Below are 27,718 nucleotides of genomic sequence, written 5' to 3' on the forward strand. Positions count from 1 at the left end.
GCATAGCCAGAAAGCTGCCTTACGTTGAACCAGATCCTTGACTTGTCCAGATCACTAATGCCAGAGGTGTCTTAGCCATAGAGGCTAGTGGCGCAGGGAACCACGGCGCTGGAGGGCGCCAGGGAAGAGGTCTGGGGGCCACGGCTTGGTAGGGGCGGCAGCCTGCCCACCGCAAGGGGGGAGGCAGGAGGAGGCAATCGGCGAGCCGGGCGCACAGCGATCAGCCCTCCCTCCCTCCCTCTGCCCGTCCCTCTCCGGCTGGTGTGCGTGCCCCGCCTGGGAGGCGGGCGCAATCCCCGACGGCCGCCTCTCCTCTCAGCGCTGCAGTTGGTGGCCGGAGCGATTCTCCAGTTCTTTCCTGCCACTGCACAGGACTGGAGGAGGGTGCGGGGCGGCCGGGAAGGAGCTCAAGTCAGGATAGGGGGACGGACGGGGACCCGCTTGGTGGGCTACATGAGCTCTGCGGGACCCTTCCGTCTCCGGGCCCGGAGGCAGAGGCGTGCTTTGGGGTGGGAGAAGCCACGGAGAGCCCTTTTTATCTCTGCGCTCTCCTTCTCTTTGGGGAATCACGGCCGCCCCCTCCCTCCGCAGCCGGTTCCCTGGCAACCGAGCCGTGCATCATTGAAGACCCCGGGGTGGAAGGAGGGGCGAGGGGAGGGAGGAGAGGGGTCCCCCAAAGGGAGAGAGAGGGGCCGCGAGAGGGAAAGACCCCCCCAGCCCTGTCCAGCTTGTCCGGAGGGAAAGGTGGGCGTGGGGGGGCGCCGGAGAGATCCTTGCACCACGGCGCCAGATAGGCTTAAGACTAATGTCTGTGCCAGGTGTGGTCACCCGTTGGCCATGCAGATGTTGCTGAACTACAACTCGCATCACCCTTCGCCATTGCCCAGGCTTGGGCTGATGGGAATTGTAGTTCAGCAGCTGGAGGGCCAACGGTTCCCCACTCCTGGTCTGCGCCCTCTAGGTTCCCAGGTAAAAGTCTTTCCCCACCTGCCAGCTGGATAATCGTAGGCAGGGCCTTAGAATCCAAGCTGTTGTGCGCAACCTTTTGCTGTCCTGCAGGAGTTCTCCAGGGGAGTGAGCGGCTGGGGAATTGTAGGTACTGATAAGCCCATACATCAAATGCCTTCCTTCCTCCGGTTCCTATGGCTACTAAGCCTTGGAGTGAGGTGGGAGGTGGGGGCAGCAGGTGTGAGCTTGGGTTGAGCAAGCCTGTGCGGGATTTACTCTCCATGCGCTCTGATCCAATTTGCACACTATTGCCAGTGCGTAATTCCCCCTTCTTAACCTATTTAATTCTCATGATCGGGTGCCAATTCTGACAGGCATTTAGAGAAGTTAGCTATCGAAGCAGGCACTTGAACAGGTGGTGGCTCGTAGCCTCCATCCCAGAGAGGGAATGAGAACACACAGCAGAAGAGAAATGCGTGTTTGCAAAACAATCAAATCATTGTTTCCCGAAGGTGGGTGCCCCTAGGTGAAAAAGCGGAATAATTTCATTTCATTTCGTTTTTTAGTGGAGGTTACATCACACTGTTGATCTTGCGGTGTTGTCAGATTGGCCCGGCTCCAGAAATAACAAGATCACAAAACATTACTTCCATTCCGTCAGTTCTTAGAGGGCATAATTGCAAATCTTCGTGTGGCAGATTAGGATGGATGTTGTTCTGTGGCCTTCTTCTCCCGCCTTCTTAGCGGGGAAGGGTCATGCAGTGCTAGAAGCCCACATGATACAGGAAAAAGTCCCGAATTCAGTCAGCAGCAGTGATTGCTTTAGGAACTTCCAGAAGGTCAGTATTTTGCCGGAGGGATTCCTATGCATATCAGAACTGTAGGTTGGTGCAGTTAAGTGGAAATTAAGCTGCTCTGGTTGCCCTAGCACAGTGTTTCTCAACCTTTTTTGGGCCAAGGCACACTTGTTCCATGAAAAAAATCACGAGGCACACCACCATTAAAAAATTTAACTCTCTGCCTATATTGACTATATATAAGGGTAGGAACAGAGATAACAATTGTGACTGGGGATGGTAGCCTTATTGTGGAATTATTATTGGTGTTGTTGAGTTGAGAGCTATAATCTTGCAATCACACACTTATCTATATTTTCACAGAGGGAGGCAGAGGGGAAGTGAAGGCAGTGAAAGTAAGGGGAGAGGGCAAAATAAGGTAGTGGGTGGGAGGGAGAAGGAAAGTTTTTCCTGGGGAGGGAGATATTGATGGGGAAGCGGAAGGGTTCTTCAGGTTTTGGCTTTTTGTTGCCTGTTTTCCTTTTTTCTTTATCTTTGTCCTGGGGGGGTGTTGGTGTGGTGGCCGTTGGGGGGGGGGTCGGGGGTTTCCCTCTGGGGGGGAGAGGTTCCCTACCCTCTCACCTGGGTTGGGGGGTGGCGAGGGGCCCTCTCCTCCCTATCTTTCCCTTTTTCATTTCTTCTCTTCCCTACTCCTCCTTGGGGGTGGTTGTTTCGGCGGCAGCAACGGCACCAGCGGAATCGGGGCATCCCTTGGCTCCCGGTGCCCCGGTTCTCCACGTGGCTCCTCGATGCGGTGATCCCTCACCTGGGGGGTTCCCCCTTTTCCTCTTCTCCTGGGGCGGCTGGGGTGGCGACGGCTACGGCGACGAGGCAGGGCCGTCGCGTGGTGGGAGGTCCCGGGCTTCGGAGCTCTTCCTTTGGGTTAGGTCCGGCGGGCTCGCTGGGGGGCTTTAGCGGCTCCCCGCTTGATCCGCCGGGCGATTCCGACGCCCACGTGGCTGCCGCGGAGTCCGCACCCCGGCGAGTGTTCTCGGGCCTTGAGGCCCAGGGGTCCGTCGATCCTCTGGCCGGGCGCTTTCGGTGTCGCTCCGGTGGGGTCGCCGGGGGGGTGGCCTCCAGCGGCTCCCCGGTCGATCCGCCGGGCTCGCTTGGCGCCCGCGTACCGGCGGCGGTTCCGGCGGTTCGGAGGCTAGGCTGGCGGCACGGGCACGCTGGTCGCTCTCAGGAGCTTCGCGCTGCCGTGCCGCGCGCCATCTTGCCTCGCCGGAAGTCTGTCAGTGTTTAGTATTGGCGGCCGCCAGGCACGTAACAATGCAAATCGCCCTTCTCGTTGCCGCATGTCGCGGCACACCAGCCAGCGTCTCGCGGCACACTAGTGTGCCGCGGAACAGCGGTTGAGAAACGCTGCCCTAGCACACCTTTTTATTTATTTATTATAAAAAAAGTTGGTCTTGTTATTTGGAAAGTGATGGGCTGATGCATTGAAACGCATGAGACGAACTAATGAATAATGCGAATACCCTGTAAACACCCTGCAATCAAAAAAAAGGACGAATACTCAGTGCCCTATAACTGCCCCCAAACCAAATCAGAATAAACTCTAAATAAAAGCTTGACATTGTGCAGCTACTGCATAATAAGCTGGGATATAGCTCAGTATGTTTCGGGCAGAATTCAAAGTGTTGGTGTTGACCTTTGAAGCCCTGAACGTCCCCGGCCCTGTATACCTGAAGGAGCTTCTCCAGCTCCATCGTCCAGCCCAGACACTGAGGCCCAGCTCCGAGGGAAAGATAAGAATGCCATCTTTCCTTAATTTCGCTTTTTAAATGGTCAGGGGCACAGCCTGATCTGTTGTGGCCTGCCTCTGATTCTGAGCTGGAGCAAAGGGAGAGCTGCATGAAGCTGAGATGGAATGTATTTGTTTTAGGTCGGTTACATCGTGAAAACAACTAGGGCAAGATAAATCCAAGGTCATTTCCAGCCTTATTAAAATCGCCTGACACAAAGGGTCCATTCATTTGTCCTTTAGTCATAAAAAAGTCCTTTTTAATGACTCACATGACGGGAGGATCTGAGCTTTTGTAGAAAACTATTAAGCCCTGGAGTAGTTGCACAGTGGAAAGATTAATATAACCGTGCTGAAAATGAATTGTGGTGCGGGAGCAGCTGCAGTGATTATTTAAATGGCATCAAATGCCCTAGATAGATAAAAATTGATTGCTGGATGGTACCAATTCTGCCTGCCTGCCTGCTGAGTCAGCTGTTTGAACTGACGAGCAATTTCGGTGATTGACTTAGGCTCCTTACACTTGCTAGGACTTCCTTCTGAGTATTCATACCTAGGATTGTACCGTTAGTTGTACTGATTATTGTATAACCATACTCTTTGCTTTCTGCCCAGTAGGACTACAAGGTAAAACCCAAAACATAAGATAAGATAAGATATCTTTATTGTCATTGTCCCCTTGCGGGAACAACGAAATTACTCGGTTGCTACATCCACTCAGATAAAGCATTCCGCATAATCCAAAATTACAAAAAGCTAATTAAAAACAGTAAATATACTACAAAATAACAAGTAAAATAAGATGACTTCAAAGTCCGGGCTTTCCATTTAAGGCCAAAATTGCTCTAGAGAAGAAACTGTTCCTGAGACGGCTCGTTCTTGCCTGCATTGTTCTATATCTCCGTCCCGATGGCAGGAGCTGAAAGAAATGGTGACCAGGGTGTGTTGGATCTCTTGATATGTCTAGTGCTTTTCTATGGCCCCTGGTGTTGTAAATTTGTTCTAAGGTGGTGAGTGAGCAGCCAATAATGCTCTCTGCTGTTTTAATAATTCTACACAGCCCTGCTCTGTCCTGGGAAGTACAGCTTCCGTACCACACACATAAACCGTACGTGAGCACGCTCTGTATGGCACAGTGATAGAAGGCAAGCAGCAGCTTTTGTGGAAGATGGTTTTTCCTTAAAATTCTCAAAAAATACAGTCTCTGCTGCGCCTTCTTCACAAGCCCCCTTGTATTAACACTCCAGGACAGATCCTCCTGTAACTCAATGCCTAGAAATCTAAACGTTGTTACCCTCTCCACACAAATTCCGTCAATCAAGAGTGGCTGGACCTCGTTCTTCTGTCTCCTAAAGTCCACCACAAGCTCCTTAGTTTTCTTTGTGTTTATGAGCAAGTTGTTGACTCTGCACCACTCTGTCAGCCGCTCCACCTCATCTCTATACTCAGTTTCACCCTCCTTATCAGAGATGAGCCCGATCACGGTTGTGTCATCTGCAAATTTGACAACCCTATTTCTAGGGTGGGCAGCGACACAATCATATGTATAAAGAGTATAGAGGAGCGGACTAAGCACACATCCTTGTGGTGTTCCTGTGTTAGTCCTAAGCATGTTTGACATATAAGGGCCCAACCGGACCCTGTGGGAGCGATCTGAGAGAAAGTCCAGTATCCACCCACAGAGTGATAGCGGGAGCCCCAGATTTCCCAATTTAGTTATCAGACGTCGCGGTAGAATGGTATTGAATGCCGAGCTGAAATCTACAAAAAGCAGATATATATATATATATATATATATATATATATATATATATATATAAATGTCACAGGGGTACCTATTTATCTACTTGCACTGGCATGCTTTCGAACTCCTAGGTTGGCAGGAGCTGGGACAGAGCAATGGGAGCTCACCCCGTCACGGTGATTCGAACCACCAACCTTCTGATCAGCAAGCCCAAAGGGACTCAGTGGTTTAGACCACAGCTCCACCCACATCCCTGAAACTTGGGTCACACCCACATGTTTAAAGTGCATTGCATCACCAAAAATAATACTAGGAACTGTACTTTACCCCTCACAGGGCTGCAATTCCCCACACCCTTAACAAACTAGAGTTCCCAGGATCCTTTGCCGTGGAGGAAATGTGCTTTAAATGTGCAACAAGCAGCCACGCTCTCTATGCCTCTTTCCAGAAGTGAGGCTGCCTTCCAAATATCTCCTCAGCATTATAACCAAGATGGCGCCTTCTCTGTCGCAGTCGGTGCCCTCTGACACGGATATCCATGCGTGGGGAGGGTAAGGGGTCGGCCCCTGCCCTGTGTGTGCACCATAATTCCCAGATGCCCAGCTTTTTGTTTTTGTTTAGCATTTGTAGAACATGGGATACAAGGCAAAATGTACAGGCACTTTCAGTGTTTTAGTTAACCATCCAATTGGGAACGTTCCTGAGGAATCCTCAAGACTCCGATGGTCTTGGCTAATCTCAAGTCTAGACTGTCCCAGGAGGACCAGTCTTGAGTTGGTATGGAAGCATCTGTAAATTTCTGTTCCCTCAGTTTCTCATTTTCCGAATCTTAAATTCAGTTCTCCACCGTTCTGCAGCAATTTACGGCTTCTTTCTTTTCTTTTAAATTCATGAAAATTCTCCAGCATTTCAGGGCGATTTTTTCCTGATAAATAATCTTTTGTCTGCAATTTTGTCTAACACACACGTCTGCAAGCATTTTTCTTAATGTAACACATTTTGTATGCTATTTTCACGGATACAGTGGTACCCTGGTTTTCGAATTTCTCCGTTGATGAATAGCTCGGTTTTCGAAGTTGAACCGGAAACCCGGCTTTTGAAGTTGAACCGGAAACCCGGAGTTTTCCATTTTGAGGCTTCCGTACTGAGTTTTCGGTTTTCGACCGTTTCGGAACTTGAACGGTCTTCCGGAACGGATTACGTTCGAAAGCCAAGGTACCACTGTAAATTCATTTTAAAGCACAATTTCCCCTAGCATGCATTTGTATAAATGCTGACAGGTTGGAGAACTGAAGCAGAAAATTCAGAGAAGTGCAAAATTTGAAGGATGGCTGTTTCCCCACTTTTAATATTGTTTCAGAAACTGCTAATTTGATAGATTCGGCTTTAAGTGTGAACTGAATTGTATTTCTTCCCCATCCTTAGTACTGAGTATTTATTTTTCCTTAACAGCCCCCCCTCTCCCCCCCCTTTACCTGGGTAGTTGGTCCAAGTTTGAGGTCTGGCAGAGTGCCATTCAACTAATGTGCCCCTTCAGTGCAAGGATTTCCACTTGTGCAACAGGATTTCCCCCCTGCCCTCTGCAAATCTGCTCTAGAGGGTTGTGAGGAACAGGTTTAGGAGGGCACAGGGGAGGAGAAGAGGGTTTAACATTCCATTGCTCACCCAGAAATCTTTGTGCTGATAAGGTGTTTATGTAGCGCTGCCTTGGATACAACCCATTCTATTCTTTCCTCTCTTCTCTCCGAAGAGAAGGCCAAGGAACAATATGTTATCTGCAATTACATCCTGTATAGCATTTTCCCTGGAAAGGAGGAGACTGTGGATAAGATCTCATTGGCAATGGCAATGGAGGGGCTGCTTAACCCTTTCTCCTCCAGCCATTTCCCACCTCACCTTCTCCTTCTCAGCTGATTTTTCACCTGCAGGGAGATGTAGAGGTGATGCTGTTACCTGTATCTTTCACCCCAGTGGGTGGAAAGGCAGGTGATGGTGTTTTTTGGGACTGAAAAGCCCACTTTGCAGCAGAATGCCAGAGACCAAACATGAACTTCCAGCTTCCGCTGCCGAGAATTGCTTCGCTAATAATTTAATCCTTGCTTTGAACTGGGAACAAGATAATCCTTTGCAGTCCTTTGCATAACAAATGTTGACGACATGCAAATGAAATGCAAACCTCCATAGCTGCCTCAAGACCTCCTGGAGGTTTTTTAAAAAAACGAGGCGCCGACAAAAAGTCTAGCTAGCAAAGCGTTTAAGAAGGGCTTTCCATTTCTGTGTGTAAAATACTTTAAGCACTATTGATTACCAGGAGCAGACACTTGTAGCCAGACTCTGTAAACATGTTTTGTCTGAGGTAAGCCCTATCTGAGCTCAGATGGATTTATTTCCTTTCAAGTATGTCTCGGATTACAGCTTGTGTTGTACGTGGTGGAAACCCAAGTTGGTTGAATCTGGGCCCCATTGATTTGAAAGGGAATTCCATTTAACTAACTGGATCTGGATCTAACCTGCGTACAGTGGTGCCTCGCTAGACGAATTTAATTTGTTTCACGGGTCTTTTCTTATAACGAAAAATTCGTCTAGCGAATCCCATAGGAATACATTGAATTTTTTATATATATATATTTGCCCATAGGAACACATTAATTGAATTTCAATGCATTCCTATGGGAAACCGCGATTCGCTAGACGAATTTTTCATAAAATGAATTCGTCTAGCGAGGCAACCTCCGCTCGAAAAATCCTTTCGTTAAGCGGAAATTTCGTTAAGCAGGGCATTCGTTAAGCGAGGCACCACTGTACATGGCTGTTTTTACTTGTCTGCCCAAGCTTTCTCATAAGCAGACTAGAGAATAAAACGTTCACAAGAAAGTGTCCGATTAAGGCTTTTTGAGAAGAGTTAAAAGGCAGCTCAAGGAAGTGTCTCCTGTATCGTGTGTCTCCTGTAAATGGCTCCAACTACCATGTTGTTAGGCTGCAGTAATGAGCAGAAAAAGAAGGAGCAGAATTGGGGTATTGCATTTGTTGATAAAGACTCTGAGACACAGTAATCTTCGAAAAAGCTGCATCCGTGACTGGGGGAAGTGTGGGATATTAGTGCGATGAATAAAATTACTAGTTATAAATGGCTTTGGGAAGGAAGAACGAAAACAATTCTGATTTTTCCCCTAGCATAATTGGTGGCCTTTTTTTGTACTGATTTTTTTTTTTTAAAGCCTTGATGAAATGATAACTGGGTATTCTCAGTACGAAATAAGGCGATTATAATACGGTTGATGTAAAATTTAAGCAACACCTTATAATTATGCAATTATTAAATTTACATTAAGAAACAAGGCAGCTTTAACACTAGTGCACAGAAGAGCTGCAGGAAGGGGCTTTCTCAGTAACAGCTTAGGAAATATATATTACAGTTGTTGCACAATTTGTGAAGTGTGTGTGAGGAACAGATATCAGATCAGCACAAGGCACTGAGAAGGAGGAGGTTAGTATTTTCCTGCCACACCTGCCTGTCACAACCTCCCCAGACCTGCTGTAAAGTTTTATTTAAAAGTACAGTGGTACCTCGACTTACAAATGACTCAACAACCGAATTTTTCGACTTACGAATGGGGCAGATGGTCGCACGCGTACGAATTTCTCGACATCCGAACGGAAACTGCGGCGGTTTTAGATAGGGTTTCTTCGACTTACGAATTTTTAGATGGGGTTGCTTCGACTTACGAATTTTTCCGTTTCCAATGCATTCCTATGGGAAATCGCGTTTCCAATGGTGCTTTTCGACTTACGAATTTTTTGACCTACGAAGTGCCTTCGGAATGGATTAAATTCGTAAGTCGAGGCACCACTGTACAATTTATCTTTTCCGTTCATGGGTGATTCTTCAATTTTGTTTTTTTGTTTTTTTTAACATAGTGGAGCAGGAGAACACACAAAAGAGGACCTTCACAAGTTGGATCAACTCGCAGTTGGAAAAGGTAAGGGCTGGATTTAGTTTTGATGAGGCCCTAAGCTACTGAATAATAATAATAATAATAATTATATTTGTACCCCGCCTATCTTGCTGAGTCTCCCCAGCCACTCTGGGAGGCTCCCAATCGAATATTAAAACAATACAGTAATGGGCCCCTTTATATGTCCAGCTATCCTTTGTCAACAACAAATTGTCGCTTTTTTGTGTGTTGAATATATGCTATATGGTAATTTATGGACCTAATAGGTATCTAAAGACATAACAAAATATGTATTTTATCAAAGTAATTGTTGAACTGAAATACAATTAAGAAGAAGTATATTAGCAGTGAAATAATTATTAAGCTCTAACTTAAAATGATTTTTTATTCATAACATTTTTTTAAAAAAATTTTTATTCATGATGCAAACACATTGGCATTTGACAAGAACAAAAGTTCCTTTAGAAACACAATTCACAAAGACTCATAATCTAGTCTCTAGAAACTTGCTATAACATAAAATAATAATAGCAAATCAGTGATATTTTAGGGAGCAGGCTAGCAGGCGGGGCCCATGACTTACACCATAGGAACCTACACAACACAAAACACTGTTGCTGTATGTAGGTTTGATTTTATTTATTTTTTATCTTATATTTTGGAAATGTACATCCAGGTTTTTTTCCCTTTTACATTTTTTGGGGGCCCTCAAGAGAGTGGGGCCCGAAACTATCGCTTGTTTAGCTTATACGTAAATCTGGCACTGGGAATGACTTAGCTGGGGCATCACTCTGTAAAACCACCTGAAATTAACTGCGGTGCATTGGATCAGTTTCGAATAGCTGAATTTCACCCTAAACGTATGTTCTTCTTGTTCTCTTATTCTGTATGTTAAGTCTGTGAGTTGTGCATATTCTGCCAACTTAAGTTGCCAGTCTTCTGTAGAATGCTTTCCATTCAACAAGGTATTGCTTTGCTGAGAGAGTGGTACTTGCAGATTTTTTAGGGTAGTGCTCTCCAGTATTTCCATAGAATCACAGAACTGTTGAGAGTTGGATGGGCCCCCGAGGCTCATCCGGTCCAACCCCCTGAAATTCAGGAATCTTTCACCCAACGTCACTTTTATCAAGATAAACCAGATAAACCAACTGGTTTATTGATATGCTGTTGATGTTTTTGACTGCTCTTATTATTGCTGTGTTGGGTTTCTATGTCGTATACTGCCTTACTAAAGGTAAAGGGACCCCTGACCATTAGGTCCAGTCGTGACCGACTCTGGGGTTGCGCGCTCATCTCGCATTATTGGCCGAGGGAGCCGGCGTATAGCTTCCAGGTCATGTGGCCAGCATGACAAAGCCGCTTCTGGCGAACCAGAGCAGCACATGGAAACGCCGTTTACCTTCCCGCTGTAGCGGTTCCTATTTATCTACTTGCATTTTGACATGGTTTCGAACTGCTAGGTTGGCAGGAGCTGGGACCAAGCAACGGGAGCTCACCCCGTCACAGGGATTCGAACCGCCGACTTTCTGATCAGCAAGCCCTAGGCTCAGTGGTTTAACCACAGCGCCACCTGGGTCCCCACTGCCTTACTATGTCCCCCTTAAATGTACGGCTTATAAATATAAGAAAGGTTGCTCAATGATCAGTATTTTTGCAGCATTCACCACCTTCCTTGGTCTCGGACTTGTATACGGACATCAGGGAGGGACATGTGCTTTTGGATCTGCTGGAGGTCCTCTCAGGACAACAAATGGTAAGGTAGCCCCATTGCATGTGATTATTTTTCTCTAAAGTCAATTTTAAAAACCCTGAACTTCTTAATTGCCCATCAGTCCTCATGCTTGAATTTCTTTTCCTGTTCCGTGGCAAATTGCAGTTTGGGCCTGATGTGAGTTTGACACGCAGATAGAAACTCAGCTTTGTCGTACCAAATTAAGGATCTTGAGGTTCCAAACTTTTTTTCAAGAAAACACCCCAAGTTTCTAGCTCTTAAGAATGCTAGGAGAAGCTTGGAAATGTCTCAACACTTTCCCCCGTTTCCCACAGTATGTTCTATCAACTCCTTCCTCGACCCACTCTCAAAAAATTGTTGAAATTTCTAAACCGCAAAAGCAGAATATATTCTGTGAAATTAATATGAGAACATGAGAAGAGCCATTTGAACTCTGCGATTTGTAATCTGGAGCCTGAATTTTTTGCTTGCATCCTCTCTCTCTCCAGCCACGTGAGAAAGGATCTAACACTTTCCAGTGCAGAAGCAACATTGAAAATGTGTTGACGTTCCTAAAGAACAGATCGGTCAGTATTACTACAACCTTAAAGATGGTTTTGTGTTTGCTCGGATGCCAAAGACGATAACAGCACATTCAAAGCAAAGCTGTACAGTGACATGCTTTAGAACAGAACTGGGTGTGCTGTTATGCTTTATATTTATTTCCAGCAGGAAATTCCACTAAAGCGTTTGTTATAGATCCCAACTACAGTCAATGTAAGAGCTGAAAGGACCAGGCCCGTCCTAGCCATAGAGGCTAGTGGCGCAGAAAACCATGGCGCCGGGCGCTGGAGGGCGCTGGAAGGGCGCCAAGTGAGTGCAGGGTTCCGGCGATCTGGCCAGGACTGCGCTTCACTAGCTGAGAGGCTGCGCTGCGTCTCTCTCCTTCTCCGAGGACTCCGCGCTGCGCCTCCTTCTCGTTTCCCCAGCACTGGGTTCCGCTCAGTCGAGCTTCGCCACCAGCGCGTGCACAGCGTCCAAGCAGCTCTTGCTGGTCCCGCGGTGCGCGCGCTGGTGGCGAAGCTCGACTGAGCGGAACCCAGCGCTGGGGAAATGAGAAGGAGGCGCAGCGCGGAGTCCTTGGAGGTGGCCTCCCGCTGCTGTCGCGGTCCGCTTGGCACTCCCTTGGAGAGGCTCTGGAGGGGGGCGCTGGAGGGACCTAGCGCCAGGACGCTGGATGGGCTTAAGACGGCCCTGGAAAGGACTCCATAAGTCTGGTCTTGAGGATGCTTTTATGCACACTTTTATAGATATGAGTGAACAACCTATGTTCATTATGCGTTCTCTGCATCTTACACACACCTTTTACATTATCAACCAAATAATGATTTTTTTTTTTTGGTAACTTACTTTGCCGGATTGCAAACTGGGTATTAATTAACCTTTGCAAGGACTTTCAGCACCACCTAAACTTTGGAACTTCCCGCCTATTGACACCAGGCAGGTGCCGTCATTGTACTCGGTTCAGCATCTGCTTACAAACATTTTTGTTCAGGAAAACAAAATTGTCTATCCAGACACCGTGGAAATTACATGTGTTTTATTTATTTCTTTTTAGCTACCATTGATTTTAATCATTATCCTGCTTATTTTTAAATACAGTGGTACCTCGCAAGACGAATGCCCTGCAAGACGAAATTTTCGCAAGACGAATGTGTCTTGCGATCTGATGGTGACTCGCAAGACGAATGCGTTTTGCGAAAAATTCGTCTTGCGAATCGCAGCTTCCCATAGGAATGCATTAAATTTTAATTAATGCATTCCTATGGGCAAAAAAGAAATTTCAATGCATTCCTATGGGAAACCGCGATTTGCAAGACGAATTTTTCGCAAAACGAATTGACTCGCGGAACGAATTAAATTTGTCTTGTGAGGCACCACTGTACCTGTTTTTAACTGTTTTTTAATCCATAGTTTTAAAGTTTTATATTTTTTTGGAAGCTGCTTAGAAGCAACAACAACAACAACAACAACAACAACAACAACAACAAAGCACTATAGCGGTTTTGTTAAATAAAGAGATAAATGACAAGAAACAACTGGTTGTGCATGGCTTAGGGATGGATTTGAATTGTGATGTTTTCATAGGAGTCCAGTATATACCATATTTTTTCTTCCTCCTTTTTGAACTCCATTGTTGGGTTGTGATTAAACACACACACACAGAGCATTGCAGGTTTAAACATCCTGCAAGAACCATTTTAAAAGAGCGCTGCATTTCCCTTCTCTTTGTTCTATAAGAAAATCCTTCTTTTCCCAGATCAAGCTGATCAACATCCATGTTGCTGATATCATTGAAGGGAAACCGTCCATTGTGCTTGGCCTGATTTGGACAATCATATTGCATTTTCACGTGAGTAGCTGATAAGGTTGGAAGAAAGATTTTCCAACTTACGGTAGTTTTTGCTGAAATTGGCTTAGGGGATGGAGGCACGGAGACACACCCCCTCCCGAAAAGTGTGTCAAGGGAGGAGAGCGGGGATCATGCCATCTGAAAAGCTACAGCTATGTGTTTGAGGTGAAATGGCCCTTAGGAGGAGACTGTACCATCTCAGTTTTCACCGTTTTCATTCATTTTAACGTTGCCTTGATGTGCAAATCAAATCCCACACGACCAACGTACCATTCCCCATTTGAATAACCATTCTAACCATTTTAACAGGCCTTTGGTTCCTACCCCCAAAGAATCGTGGGAACTGTAGTTCATGGGTTGGCAAGCTAAGGCCCATGGGCCGGATAAGGCCCAATTGCCTTCTAAATCCGGCCCGCGGACGGTCCAGGAATTGCCACGTGGATCGCCAGCATGTGGATCGCCAGCACGCATATTCTTTCCCTCTCCCTCACACAGTGGCACTGCCTCCTCCTCCTCCCTCCCAACTCCTGGCTTCTCCCTGCCCTGCCTAGAGGAGGAAGGGGGCTGGGCTATGTTGGTGCCAGCCCCTCTCTGAAGCCCTTTTGTGCGCCGCTCCTCGTCCCTCTGCCGCCGCTGCCGCCAGCCCCTGCTGCTCGCAAGATACAGGAGCCGCAGTTGGCTGAGCGCCCCTCTCGAGCGGCCGCCATTTAAAGCAGGCCCCCTCCGGAGCCCTTTTGCAGGCTGCTTATCGTCCCTCATTCATTTTTTTACTTCAAAATATAGTCCGGCCCCCCACAGGTCTGAGGGACAGTGGACCGGCCCCCTGCTGAAAAGGTTTGAAGACCCTTGCTGTAGTTTCTTAAGGGTTCTGGGAGTTATTAGGGAAGAACACTATTCCCCTCACAGAACTACAATTCCCAGAGTTCTCTGGGAAGTAGGATTGATTGTTGAACCACAAGTGGAGGTGATTCCTCAAGTACTTGGGCCCAAGTCATTTAAGCAGAGATGGATATAGGGGAGAGCGACCAGTTCGGTTGCACTGGGCATGCAGCCTAGGGGCTGCCAGAACTTTTACGTAGAATGGAAGGTGAGAAGAAGGGTGTGTGTGTGTGTCAGATTTTGGCGTCGCACAGGGTGCTGCTGAAATTCAAGACCCCAAGGACTTCGTACCCTAGTTCTTACCAATGACTGTGGAATAAATCTGTTCTCTCTCCCCCCCCCCCATTCTTCATTGGTAGATTGAAGAGTTAGCCCGGACTCTTGCTTGTGGCTACAGTCATCCTTCTCCGGATAGTTCGAGTGCCGTGGACTCATCGCCGACAGCAAGCCCACCGGCGAAACGAAATGCTAAAGCGAAGGAACGGTGGAAGATGTCCGCAAAGAAGGCTCTTCTGCTGTGGGCCAAGGAGCAGTGCGCCACGTACGTAGGGTTGCTCGAATCAGTCCGTCTGCAATCCGTGCCATTTTTGCATGTGTTCACCTGCAAGCCCATTCCATCCTGTTTTCTGCACTAATCTGAGATGCATAGGAACACAGGAAGCTGCCTTGCCTTGAATCAGACCATTGATCTGCAGAGTTTAAGGCAGGTTTCCAGCCCTACCTGAATATTCATTTCATTTTCCTTGATTAGACTGATTAGTCGCTTGCTTCCAAAAGGTGTCCAAGTGGCTTACAGCAAAAGAAAGAAAGAAAGAAAGAAAGAAAGAAAGAAAGAAAGACAATACATATTACCGTAGGGGGAAAGTGCTTTTAAAATATGTTAGGGAGAGAGGAGGATTATTGGATTGTTCTTGTTTTTATTTTTATTATCTATTTTATGCTTTTATATTGTGATTTTAGGGGACGCAGGTGGCACTGTGGGTTAAACCACAAAGCCTAGAGCTTGCCGATCAGAAGGTTGGCGGTTCGAATCCCTGTGACGGGGTGAGCTCCCGTTGCTTGGTTCCAGCTCCTGCCAACCTAGCAGTTCGAAAGCACGTCAAAGTGCAAGTAGATAAATAGGTACCGCTACAGCGGGAAGGTAAACGGCGTTTCTGTGTGCTGCTCTGGTTCCCCAGAAGCGGCTTTGTCATGCTGGCCACATGACCTGGAAGCTGTACGCTGGCTCCCTCGGCTAATAACGCGAGATGAGCGCCGCAACCCCAGAGTCGGTCACGACTGGACCTAATGGTCAGGGGTCCCTTTACCTTTACCTTTATTGTGATTTTATGTTAAGAGCCGTCCTGAGACCTGCGGGTATAGGGTGGCATACAAATTGTAATAATAATAATAATAATAATAATAATAATAATAATAATAATAATAGACATTAATATTTCATATAGCATAACATCCGTGAAAGAAACCATATTCAAATGATAAGCAAAACAATGCTCCGGCCCGCTTATTAACAAAAAACATTTAAATATTTAAATAAACATATCAATATTTGAAAGAAGTATTATAGTATGTTGAATTCATGAGCAGGATTTGAACTATGAGCAACAGAAGGAACAAGAGTTTATTGTCTGGTGGTTATGATATAAGATGGGGAAGATAGGGTACAGCAAGGGGGAGAAATTTAAAAAACACCATGGAAAATGGGGGTAGGGGATTCGAAAAAAGCAAAGAAAAATTTATTATGTTTTGGAATGTACAGTATATGTTTTTGAGATGTATTTGTTTTTTTAAAAAATTATTATATTTTATTAAACAAAAATAAACAAAGCCTTAACTTCCCCTAGTCCAAAAAACCATTCACCTGAAACCGACAATTTCCCCCCTTTAACCCCACCACCCCACCCCATTCAGTGCTGGGGGTTGGCAATGTCCTCCAGGGATTGTCCTGAATCTCTCTTCTGCCTTACGGAGGGCAGGGGGCGGGGAGTAGTAGCAGAGCAGAGCAGGGAGGTGGTAACAAAAGTTTTACCTGCTCTGCATTTGGCTCAGCTACTCCTCTGCTGCTGCTGCTGCTGCTGCTGCTGCTGCTGCTGCTGCTGCTGCTGCTGCTGCTGCTGCTGCTGGAGGCGCAGATGTTGTGGGTTGTGCCCAAGGACTCCTGCATGCAAATCAGATGCTCGGCCACTAGGTTATGGCACTTGCTTTAAAAACAAGATTGAGATTCTAGTCCTCATCGTTGATATAAATACAGGATGGCATGCAAAGCTACCTTCTACTGAATCAGACCAGTGGTCCATCTGCCTCAGTATTGTCTACACCGACTGGCAGAATTTTGGCAGTCTGTATCGGCCCTTCTTGGAGACGCCATGATTCGAACCTGGGACCGTTTACAGACAAGACGTGTGCCGTGCCGCTGACCTACATACAGCCCTTCCCCAAAGAGAGCAGCCTGATCTCGTAGGCTGGTCAGTGGGGCCAAGGAGCTTTCCTTAGCCTAGCCCAAAAAACTTTTAATTTGATTTGGTCAACAGTGGTGGAGTTGAATAACAGGACAAAGAACAAAGAGAAAGTCTGACAAGTTCAGTGGTTTCCACTCCTCAAGTGAGTTTCGGCCGATGCTGGCTGCTCTGCCAACAAACCCTGACATTCTGAACAAGTGAGGCCGCTGATTTCACCCCGCCATGCCCAGCCTTAGCCTTTGTCCTCCTTCCTGCATATCTACAATACACAACCCGTTTTTATGTCAGCGCTCATTGTGACTCACGCCTGCGTCTCTCGGCATGGCTGCATTTTCTAGGAAAGAAATGTGCTGTAGGAAGTCACTGGGGCACATTTCTTTCAAACGTTATCTGTAATTGCCTCGAAATAGATTTGCCACCGGGCGGAAAGTATAATATAATGGCTCCCATTCTTAAAACTGAGCCCCTTCCCTGCCAGGCTGCTCATTTAGGGCAGGTATATATTCTTCAACATGTCTTAGATACTATAATTGTGCATTAGCAGTGGAGATAATTCTGCTTTAGTGATACCAATATGGTTCGTAGCCATGGATCGCCTTGTCCTCCATTAATTTGTCAAACCCCCTTTTAAGGCCTTCAAGGTTCTCCCCAAAACCAGCATTTTTGAACTCACTTCAACCTCTGGTTAATTGGGGGAACCCTGGTTAGCATCATGGGCCTACCCAGGATCAAAACTAGGGGGGGGCATGCCAGCCACGCCCCCCCCACCCCCAGCCACTCAATTGGCTGGCTGGCGATGACGTGGCCAGGATCCCCCCAGGAGGTGTGGACGCTTGTGCTTCTGCCTCGCCCGCTCCTTTACCGGCAGCAGTGACTTAAAACGAGGCAGCAGCAGCAAAGCTACCTCCGTCGAGAGAAACCTGGACCTGGGCTAACTTCAGCCCACATGCAAATGAAGTGCCGCAGAGCATTGTGGGGCAGCACGTTCTGTGCTGTGCTCGCTGTGACTTTAAGGAGTGTGGGCTGAAGTTAGCCCAGGTCCAGCTCCAGGTTTCCCTTGACGGAGGCAGCTTTGCTCCCGCCGCTGCCGTTTCGCTTCAGCCGAGCAGGCTGAGGTGGAGCACAGCGGGCAGCGTCACTGCCTGTCGTGCTGTGCTCTCCCTTTTTTGCTTCTGGGTGGGAGAGGGTAAAGGGGCCCCTGACCATCAGGTCCAGTTGTGTCCGACTCTGGGGTTGCGGCGCTCATCTCGCTCTATAGGCCGAGGGAGCCGGCGTTTGTCCGCAGACAGCTTCCGGGTCATGTGGCCAGCATGACAAAGCTGCTTCTGGCGAACCAGAGCAGCGCACGGAAACGCCGTTTACCTTCCCGCCGGAGCGGTCCCTATTTATCTACTTGCACTTTGAGGTGCTTTCGAACTGCTAGGTGGGCAGGAGCTGGGACCGAACAACGGGAGCTCACCCCGTTGCAGGGATTCGAACCGCCGACCTTCTGATCAGCAAGCCCTAGACTCTGTGGTTTAACCCACAGCGCCACCTGGGTCCCTCTACAGTTTGCTACCCGTCCCTTAATTGTTGTTACGATACAGTGTTATACTTGTGCCAGGCTGCAAAAATAGATAGGGTGCTGATAGGGTGCTGGTGGGAGGGGGAGTCACTTGCATGGTTGGTAGCGCGGCATCACTGCTTACAGGAATAACTGAAGAGACATTTGGGTGGGTGTGTTTTTGGGCACAGGCATGGCTCCATCAGCGTTGCAGACTTCAAATCCAGTTGGAGAAACGGGTTGGCATTCTTGGCCATCATTCACGCCTTGAGGCCGGACTTGGTAGACGTGGAGAGAGCGAAAGATAGACCCAACAAAGAGAACCTGGAGGAGGCCTTCGAAATTGCAGAGACAGAACTCAATGTACCCCGGCTGCTTGAACCTGACGGTAAACCTTCCATTGTGCCCGAGAACGGAGTGTCTCCAGTCATAACAGCGTCGGTGGTGTTTTCGCGGGCATCAATTTTTGAGCCTGCTTTCAATATCAATGTGCTAGATAGTGTACCAAAATCCGTGAATGGAAATGAATATGACCAAGCAGATTGAGATGACTAAACGGGTGCTTTCATAATACAGGAAACTTTTTGTTCACATGTTGACTCTTTTCTAGCGTGTCTTTCATGTGGACGTTGTTGAAAGCCCTAAAGGACTCTGGCTCCAAATATCTGAAAGACCGCCTCATTTCCCTTTTGCGGTGCTGAGATGTTTTAATAGCTTCTGGCATTTTACAGATGTCGATGTCGTCAGTCCAGATGAGAAATCCATCATGACATACGTGGCTCAGTTTCTGCAGTATTTCAAAAGTCTACCTGTGGCTGAAGATGAGATGCAGGTATGGTGACCTATTTCGTTTGGGGGCCAAGCCTCATAAGTTCCCTGTTTGCTTTGGAATCCGAAGACTTGAGTTCTCTCTAAGCATCCCTATAGTAGGGGAAACTGACCCCAGTTCAGGGGCCTGATCTGTCGACCCCTCAAAACATTTCCCCCCCCCCCTTGTGCCCAAGGTTCTTCCAGTAAATGAATAAATAGTAGACCCAGTGCTGGGGTTACAGGAATCCAACAACCTGAGAGGGTGGGAATTGTCCTCTTCCCGATCGATCGTCAGATTGATCATTTGATGAATGGAACAAGGAAAAGAACCCCCCCTCTTCTCAGCAGATCTGCACAAATCAATGGAATGTGTGCTTGTGTATGCGTGCCTGGGTAAGCGTGCATGGGGAAATGTGTGGGTTGGCCACACCCACTTTGGGTCACGCCCACTACTGGCAACCTGGCTTAAGGGTGATGTAGCTCTTGGACCAAAAAAAGAGAGTAGCCCATAGCACAGATAGCTCTTGCAGATGTAATATTCCCTGACTCTTAACCTTGACCAAGGGATTATTATAATTATTATTATTATCATTTATTAAATTTGCATACCACCCTTCATCCATAGATCTTGGGATGATTCACAACATAAAAATACAATATAAAATCAAAATCAATTACCTAATACAATTCATCTTGTCATAACCATGAACACTGTAATAACTTCTATTAATTACGAATGATTCTTACCTATATTGACTTCCACTTGTCTTCCTCCCAGGTTAATCTTTTTTACCCACCATTGTACTGCTTTCTTTTACTTTTCATCTTGGGATCTTTACAGAATATTGGAAATAAACCCAAGCTTTGTTAGATAGTCTCCAATTTCCCCCCCAATTATTTTTGAATTTTTGAATATTCCCCCCTCTAATTGAATTTGTTAGTTTGGCCAATTCGATATAACTGATCACCTTTTCTTGCCATTCTCTGATAGTAGGGATTTCTTCTTTTTTCCAATTTTTGGCAATTAGAATCCTTATTATTAACTGTTAGCAGTACCGTATATAGTGGATAAGGAGACATGAATTTGTTTTGTTTATATATATTATTGTTTATTGTTTGTATGTATTTTAGTTGTTTGCTTTTGATCGGAATTTCAATAAATATATTTTTTTTTAAAGGAAAAAAATACAATATAAAAAACATAATAAAAGCAAAAGCAACCAATAACTCCCCCCTCCACAAACACATTTAAAAGGATATAGGATGTTAATCAGTGCAATGCCTGGTTGAAGGGTAATGTTTTTGCTTGGCTCCCAAAGGTCTAAAATGAAGGTGCTAGTCGAGACTCTCTGGGGAGAGCCTTCTACAAACGGGGACTCACTGGAAATCATCGTTTTTGTTTGAACTCGTTTGTCTTTTCTTTCTTTTTTTACAAAAAAACCTCAAACCGACTTCCAAAAAAACAGCATGTGCATTAAAGGCAACATAGAACTAAAGCAAAGCTAATACAGTAAACCTCTTCCAAAATACTGCTGGATTGTTGCATTTGTTTCCCTAGGTTTGCACTGAAGCAGTTTGCAAAGGGAAAGAGCCTTGGGAATATGTTTGACAAGGTCCCTTCTCTTGCAACAATGCAAACTGCAATTGTCAGGAGGAGCGATAAAAAAGAAAACAAAAATGGCAACTTTCTGTTCGGTTTCCCAGGGGAAAGTCAACCAGACCTTGAGTTGGCTGAACGCTCAAGAAAAGAAGTTAGCAAGGTTGTTGTCGGAGACAGAAACGATGCCCTTCTACGAGAAGTTCCAAGTAAGTAACATTGTGGACTTACATCTTCAGAGATAGTAGCAATTGCAAGGTAAATAACTGAAGGTGATTTTTTGTGTGTGTGTCATTTGTAAAACAAAGTTTCAGTGTTCTGTCTTTTGGGAACTGTTTTTTCCGCCAAAAGAAAAAAACAACAACAATGTACTCATTCAGTTTTATAAAAGCGTCAAACTTCTGCATATTGGAATGTATGAGTCGGAAATCTCCAAGGGGCTTGTTAGTCGTGGGAAATACAGTATAAGCATAACTTTATGATAACAGGAGACAAGTTCTGTTGAACCAGACAGTTCTCTACTTGGTCTAGCATCCTTTTCTCGCAGTGGCCAAACAGATGCCCCTGGGAAGCCGGCAAGCAGGACCTGTCCCACTCATTGGAGGTAGCACATGGCCACTGCGACTAGTTGCTGTTGATAAGAACATAAGAACATCCCTCTTGCAGCCCTCACCCATGATTGCGCCCCAATAGCGTAAAAGGGTAAAGGACCCCTGGACGGTTAAGTCCAGTCAAAGGCGACCATGGGGTTGTGGCGCTCATCTTGCTTTCAAACCGAGGGAGCCAGTGTTTGTCCCCAGACAGCTTTCTGGGTCATGTGGCCAGCATGACTAAACCGCTTCTGGCGCAATGGAACACCGTGACGGAAACCAGAGTGCACAGAAACGCCGTTTACCTTCCCGCCGCAGTGGTACCTATTTAACTACTTGCACTGATGTGCTTTCGAACTGCTAGCTTGGCAGGAGCTGGGACAGAGCAACGGGAGCTCGCTCTGTCACGGGGATTCGAACCACTGATCTTCTGATTGGCAAGCCTAAGAGTCTCAGTGATTTAGACTACAGTGACTCCCGCGTCTCACCCATGATTGCACCCCAATAGCATAAGATGAGCCTGCTGGATCAAGCCAAGAGCCCCTCCCTGTCCACAGACTGGCCAAACAGATGTGTGTGGGAAGCCTGCAAGTTAGACATGAGAGCAGTGGCACTCTGCCAGCCTGTGATTCTCAGCAACTGGCATTCTGCCTTTGGCAGCGTAGGTGGGTGTAGAATCTGGAGGTTCCCTGAGCCAATGTAGGCACTGATAGGCTTTTGTGTTAATTTCTTGTGTCCCCTTTTTTGAGCCATCTAGTGGCCTTCATAGGAACATAGGAAACTGTGCCAGACCCCTGTTCCATCTAGCTTAGCATTGTCTGCCTAGTATTGGAGCAGATCGGGAGGAGAAGGAAAACTCTGGTCCTAAACCTACACTAGCTTGTGGGATATCTTTGGGGGAAGAAAAGGCTAGTGAGTTGGAAGCAGGAGGACAAAAAAAGCACACAATCAGGACCTGAACACAACAGAATGTCAGAGTCCATATGCTTCTGAATACAAGTTGCTGGAAATTGCAGGCAGGGAGACAACTGGTTGGCTAGTGTGAGAACAGGATGCTGGAAAAAGATGGGTCATTGACCTGGCCAAGCAGGGCTGTTCTTCAACTCTTGACCAGGGGCCAGCCAACCTTTTCAGCAGGGGGCCAGTCCACTGCCCCTCCGACCTTGGGGGGGGGGGCGGACTATATTTTGAAGGGGAAAAAAGAATGAATTCCTATGCCCCACAAATAACCCAGAGATGCATTTTAAATAAAATGACACATTCTACTCATGTAAAAACACCAGGCAGGCCCCACAAATAACCCAGAGATGCATTTTAAATAAAAGGACACATTCTACTCATGTAAAAACATGCTGATTCCTGGACCGTCTGCGGGCCGGATATAGAAGCCGATTGGGCCGCATCCAGCCCCCGGGCCTTAGTTTGGGGACCCCTGCTCTTGACTATTATAGCTGTTGATAGATCTATCTTCTGTCTATTGATCTAATCCTGTTTTAAATGTTTCCGAAACTGAATTTCTTTTTTTTTTAAAAAAAATTATTCCTAGGAGATGTTATCATTTATGGAATCATTTAACACGGAGAAAAAGGCCTTTCAGTCCTTCCTGACATCTAAAAGAAAAGCATCGGAGCCAGGCGGGGATTATCTAAAGATGAAAGACACATGGGACAGCCTAACCTCTCAGGTCATTGGAAATATTTTTGTGGCAACTGCAGTTTATGCTGCCGATGGGAAAGTCTTTTGCTCATGTCTAGGATGGTGGGATGGGCCAGGAAATGCTTCTTTGCGCTTTCCAAGCGTGGTGCAAATAGGGCATCACAGCTTCATAGTGATTCAGGGGACACTGTTGCCTGTTGTGTCCAGGGTTGGGGAACCCCAGGACCGGAGGCTGAATGTGGCCCCCCAGGCCTTTCCATCTGGCCCTTGGGACTCTTCCCAGACCCCCTCACCTCTCACTGGCCCTGCTCCATGTCCCTCTCGTATCCTTTGGCTTAACTGGAATGTCGCCTTCAATTGTGATGAAGTCCTTTGCTTGCCTGATGGAGAGAAGCGTGTGCAGAAATCTCTTCCTTCTGCCCGGCCCACCCACTTTTGCTTGTAGCATGTGCCCCATGGAAGGTTGTTCCTAAGGCAATGCAGCTCTCAGGTTGAAAGACGTTCCCCGCCCCTAAGCTAGCCCAACCCCCTGCTCCATGCAAGACGTTCAGACCTAGAAATTCCCAAGAGATGACTTCTCTGCTTCTCCACAATCTTCAGTAAGAGAAGAGCCACACTCCCTCTTGGCAATGGGTTCCATTGCTGAATCACTCTTCCCATCAAGGCAGTTCTTCCTAGTGTTCAACCAAAATCTGTCCACCTGTAACTTAGAGCCCATGGGATGCAGTTCTTTCCTCTGTGGTGACAGAGGACAAGTTGTTGTTGTTTAGTCGTTTAGTTGTGTCCGACTCTTCGTGACCCCATGGACCATAGCACGCAAGGCACTCCTGTCTTCTACTGCCTCCCGCAGTTTGGTCAAACTCATGTTCGTAGCTTCGAGAACACTGTCCAACCATCTCATCCTCTGTCGTCCCCTTCTCCTTGTGCCCTCCATCTTTCCCAACATCAGGGTCTTTTCCAGGGAGTCTTCTCTTCTCATGAGGTGGCCAAAGTATTGGAGCCTCAGCTTCAGGATCTGTCCTTCCAGTGAGCACTCAGGGCTGATTTCCTTCAGAATGGATAGGTTTGATCTTCTTGCAGTCCATGGGACTCTCAAGAGTCTCCTTTGCCCTCTGATGTGTGACAGCCCTTCAGGGATTTGAAGAGTGCTGTTGTCTCTCCTTCCCAGGCTTCTCACTTCCAGGCCAAAAACACTCAGTCCCTTCAGCCTTTCCTCGTTGGACTCAGCCAGTCCGACTGGGCATCTATAGCACCATGCCAATACTGGTAGATTTTTGGGTGATATGCATCAGGCCAGCAGGTGCTTCCCCTCCCTCTAAATTTGAGTGGTTGCCCCCGCCAAAAACCGTTTCAGCAATAAAACCGACGTATTCTGGGTTCTGCAGAACTGTCTGCATCTCACACATTTTGTAAGCGTCATGACATGTGAGCCTTCCTAGACATTTCTACCTGTGCACTGCGAGAATGGAGCAGACCAACCTGGTTTAATAGCCTAGTTTGTTTGTTAACTTGAACGTGCGCTTGTGTGTGTGTGTGTGTGTGTGTGTGTAAAAGCAAATACAGAACCTTTTGTGTACACCTGTGTCTTGCCTTCCCAGATGAATGAATGGAAAACAAAGCTGGATGGTTTATTGCCTCCACCTCTAGACGCAATCGAGTCCTGGCTGCAAGAGGTAGAACGCCAGCTGGCGGAAGATCTACTGGATTCTCAAGACCCCTGTGAAACCATGGCTGCCCTAGAAGGAAAAATGAGGTCCACCCAGGTTGGTTACGGAAAACAAAACAGGATTTTTAAAAATACATACGCTCGTGTAGAAAATATAAAACAATAAATTAAAGGAACTGCAGAAAGAGGGGGAAGGAAGTCGACTTTCGAAATGTTAAAATGATTGTAAAATTGTTGAAATGTATAAAACTGAAAATATTTTTTTTTTAAATGCTCAGCTTTGCTACACAAACACAGGCACACAGACGTAGTGCTGGTTTGCACCTTCCATGATTCTGCAGCTACAGTGTGGTTTGCCATGCCCTTTCCGTTGTAATGCTCACAATTGACAAGGAGAAATTCATTCAAAAGCAACAACTTTGGAACATAGGAAGCTGCCTTATACCTGTCTACGCCAGGGTTTCCCAAACCTGTTTTTGGACTACAACTCCCATCACCCCTAGCTAGCAGGACCAGTGGTCAGGGATGAGGGGAACTGATTGTTTGGATGGGAACTCCAAAAACAGCTGGAGACCCAAGTTTGGCAAAAACGGTGGTCTACACCACAAGGGTGGGGAATCCAGTGTCAAATTAACTCTGGGAAGAGCTGGCCACAGCATATGGCTGTTTCCCCCTATGATGGTGCAAAATATGTGAATGGAGCGATGCTTCTTCTTTCAGAGCCTGATGGACCGTTTCAAACAATGCTTGGAGACGCTGCAGTCCTTTGAGAACACAGATGAGGCAGGCTTGCCGCTGGTGCCGCCGCAGAAACTAGAAGAGATGAGAAGAAGGTTTGTCACTGTCAGATTCCTCTTATCAGCCTAGGTGGCTGCGTTCAGAGCCAGTGTGCTGTGTAGTGGTTACAGTGTCGGACTGGGACTTCGGGAAGCCTGGGTTCAAATCCTCCCTCCTCCCTGAAGCCCATTGGGTGACCTTGGGCCAGCCCCTTTCTCTCAGCCTGTACTGCCTCACAGGGTTGTTAGTTGGGGAGAGAGAGAACCATGTATGCCCCCTTTCCTTGGAGGAAAGACGGAGTTATAAATGTGCTCTCTATCCAAACCAGTAGTGTCTCTCCAGGGTTCCAGATAGGAAGCAATTCCCAGCCTTGCCCGGAGATGCCAGGGACGGAATCTGGGACCTTCCACATTCGGACTTTTTAGTTTAGAGAAAAGGCAAGTAAGAGGTGACGTGGTAGAAGTTTGCAAAATAACGCATGGCCTGGAGGAAGCGGCTAGAGAAAAGATTTCCTCCGTTACTCATAGCGCTAGAACTCATGGATGTCCCGTGGAGCTGAATGTTGCAAAATTTGGGACAGATGAAAGGCTTTATGCAGTGCATAGTTAAACTATGGCGCTGTCAGGATGCTCCCAGCTGCTCCCAGCTGGTTGCCCAGGAAAGTATAAAGACAAGGGAAAGTTTCTTACCGTCCTTTTTTATTTCAATCTTCACAGAGAGAGGTTATAGAATCCAGCCTCTTGGATAATGACATTGTCCTGAGTGAATCTCCACCCCCCGTCTCTCCCACTTTCTCATTTGTCGGGTGCCACTAAGTGCCCTCTGTCTTTGAGCTCTTTGCTCTCCTACTTTTAAGGCTCGCCGGGTTCTGGGAGATGGAGGGTCTGGGATGCTTTCTAATGACAACGTGTCAGCCGGGTGTTGCTCTGGCTCTCCCATGATTTCCCAGCTTTCCTCCTCATCTGCCTCTGAGCTGCTACCTCCCCCAAACCCCTGTTGTAAATCTATACTGCCTCCCTCTTCCCCCTCCCTGGAAGGGTCGGGATGGGCAGGCGGTCTCCACCATCCCTCCTCTGCCCAGACAGGAGCACGTTCCCCCCAGGAGGCAGTGATGGCCACTGACCTCGGATGTCTTTAAAAGAGGACTGGACCAATTCAGGGAGGATACAGCTACCAGTGGCAACTAGCCATGATGCCTGTGCTTTGTCCCCACGTTTAGAGGCAGTCGTGCTTCTGAATTCCAGTTGCTGGAAACCACAGGAGGGGAGAGGTCTCTTGCAGGTGTCTGGTTGGCCACTGTGAGGATAGGACTCTGGACTAGGTGGGCCATTGGCCTGATCCAGCTGGCTCTTCTTATATTATGTAAGAGAGAGGGCTTGCAGAGAGCAGCCCACTCTGCTTACTTCCACCAGATGGGAGAGCAGCAGCAAGTCTGGGAGGGAAAACCAGGAACAGGAAGGGTTAAGAAGGGTCCAGGGCTCTGCAGAGTCCTGGAGGCTCAGCTCCAGGCTGGGAGAAGGGAAGCAGGGGTGGAGCTAGCTTCAGCAGGGGCTGGAAAGGAGGGAGTAAGTAGAACGGCACCTCAGGAGCCTGGTTTGGGAACACGGAGGACCCGTAGAGCAAGGAGGAGGGGCGTTTGGATGCCCAGTCTTAAAAGAGGGGTCAGAGCCCACGAGATGCGATTGCGGGCTTCTGCCCCATGCAGAGCAGACATGATTTGAGACATCTCACCACTGTATATAGCATGCACAATAAAACTCTGAAAAATCCAGAGGATGTGTGGAGTGCTTACTCGGGAGAAGCCAACACCCTTCTGTGACATATTCTTATGCAAGGCAGGAGCTCTACCATGTGGTAGCACCATAACGTCCGCATTTCACTTTTCTGCGGGCCATTCAACGTAATTGTCCCCCAGCCTCGCAGATAAATGCAGAACAGCTTTATCCACCCATTAATATAATTGCACATTCCAATCAGTGTTAGAAACTGGGATAGAAAAGCTAGGAGCCAAACGGCTTCTGGGACCTGGGTTGTGGGCGCCATAACAGAATGTCTAGTCGCCACTGCCGGGGGGTCGGCAACACTTTTTATTTATTATTTTGATCAGCATGGACTAATATGCAATTCATGTAAATGGCACATTGTTAATATCACATTTTTAGCAGAAATCGTTAATGCATGTTTAATTTGATGTTGATCATAAAAATATTGGTTCCATACTTCAGTTTTCAAAACACTTGACTCTTTATTGTTAAGCTCCTTAACATATCGTCTATCCTTAAAAAATACTTTGAGACGTCAAAGCACAAACATTTCAGTAATCCTCGAGTGTCAGCCAGGTGCAAAAAAATGGCACCCAGACTTTTATAATAATAATAATAATAAT

At 47.0% G+C, this 27,718-nt stretch overlaps 1 protein-coding gene across 4 annotated transcripts in view; it reads left to right on the forward strand.

The window, feature by feature from the left end:
* The window catches only part of SYNE2 (spectrin repeat containing nuclear envelope protein 2), a 233,425-nt gene that overhangs the window by 22,976 nt on the left and 182,731 nt on the right, over positions 1-27,718 (forward strand). For all 4 annotated transcript variants that reach the window (XM_060271444.1, XM_060271437.1, XM_060271442.1 and 1 more), the window contains exons 3-13: positions 9,194-9,255; positions 10,889-10,984; positions 11,452-11,529; positions 13,263-13,355; positions 14,594-14,775; positions 18,428-18,624; positions 18,968-19,068; positions 20,751-20,852; positions 22,780-22,917; positions 24,488-24,652; positions 25,276-25,388. In XM_060271444.1, coding sequence (XP_060127427.1) covers positions 9,194-9,255; positions 10,889-10,984; positions 11,452-11,529; positions 13,263-13,355; positions 14,594-14,775; positions 18,428-18,624; positions 18,968-19,068; positions 20,751-20,852; positions 22,780-22,917; positions 24,488-24,652; positions 25,276-25,388 — 1,327 coding nt within the window. The remainder of the gene's footprint in view (positions 1-9,193; positions 9,256-10,888; positions 10,985-11,451; positions 11,530-13,262; positions 13,356-14,593; positions 14,776-18,427; positions 18,625-18,967; positions 19,069-20,750; positions 20,853-22,779; positions 22,918-24,487; positions 24,653-25,275; positions 25,389-27,718) is intronic.

The sequence above is a fragment of the Zootoca vivipara genome, chromosome 1 (genome assembly GCF_963506605.1).
Source record: "Zootoca vivipara chromosome 1, rZooViv1.1, whole genome shotgun sequence".
Classification (NCBI taxonomy): Eukaryota; Metazoa; Chordata; class Lepidosauria; order Squamata; family Lacertidae; genus Zootoca; species Zootoca vivipara.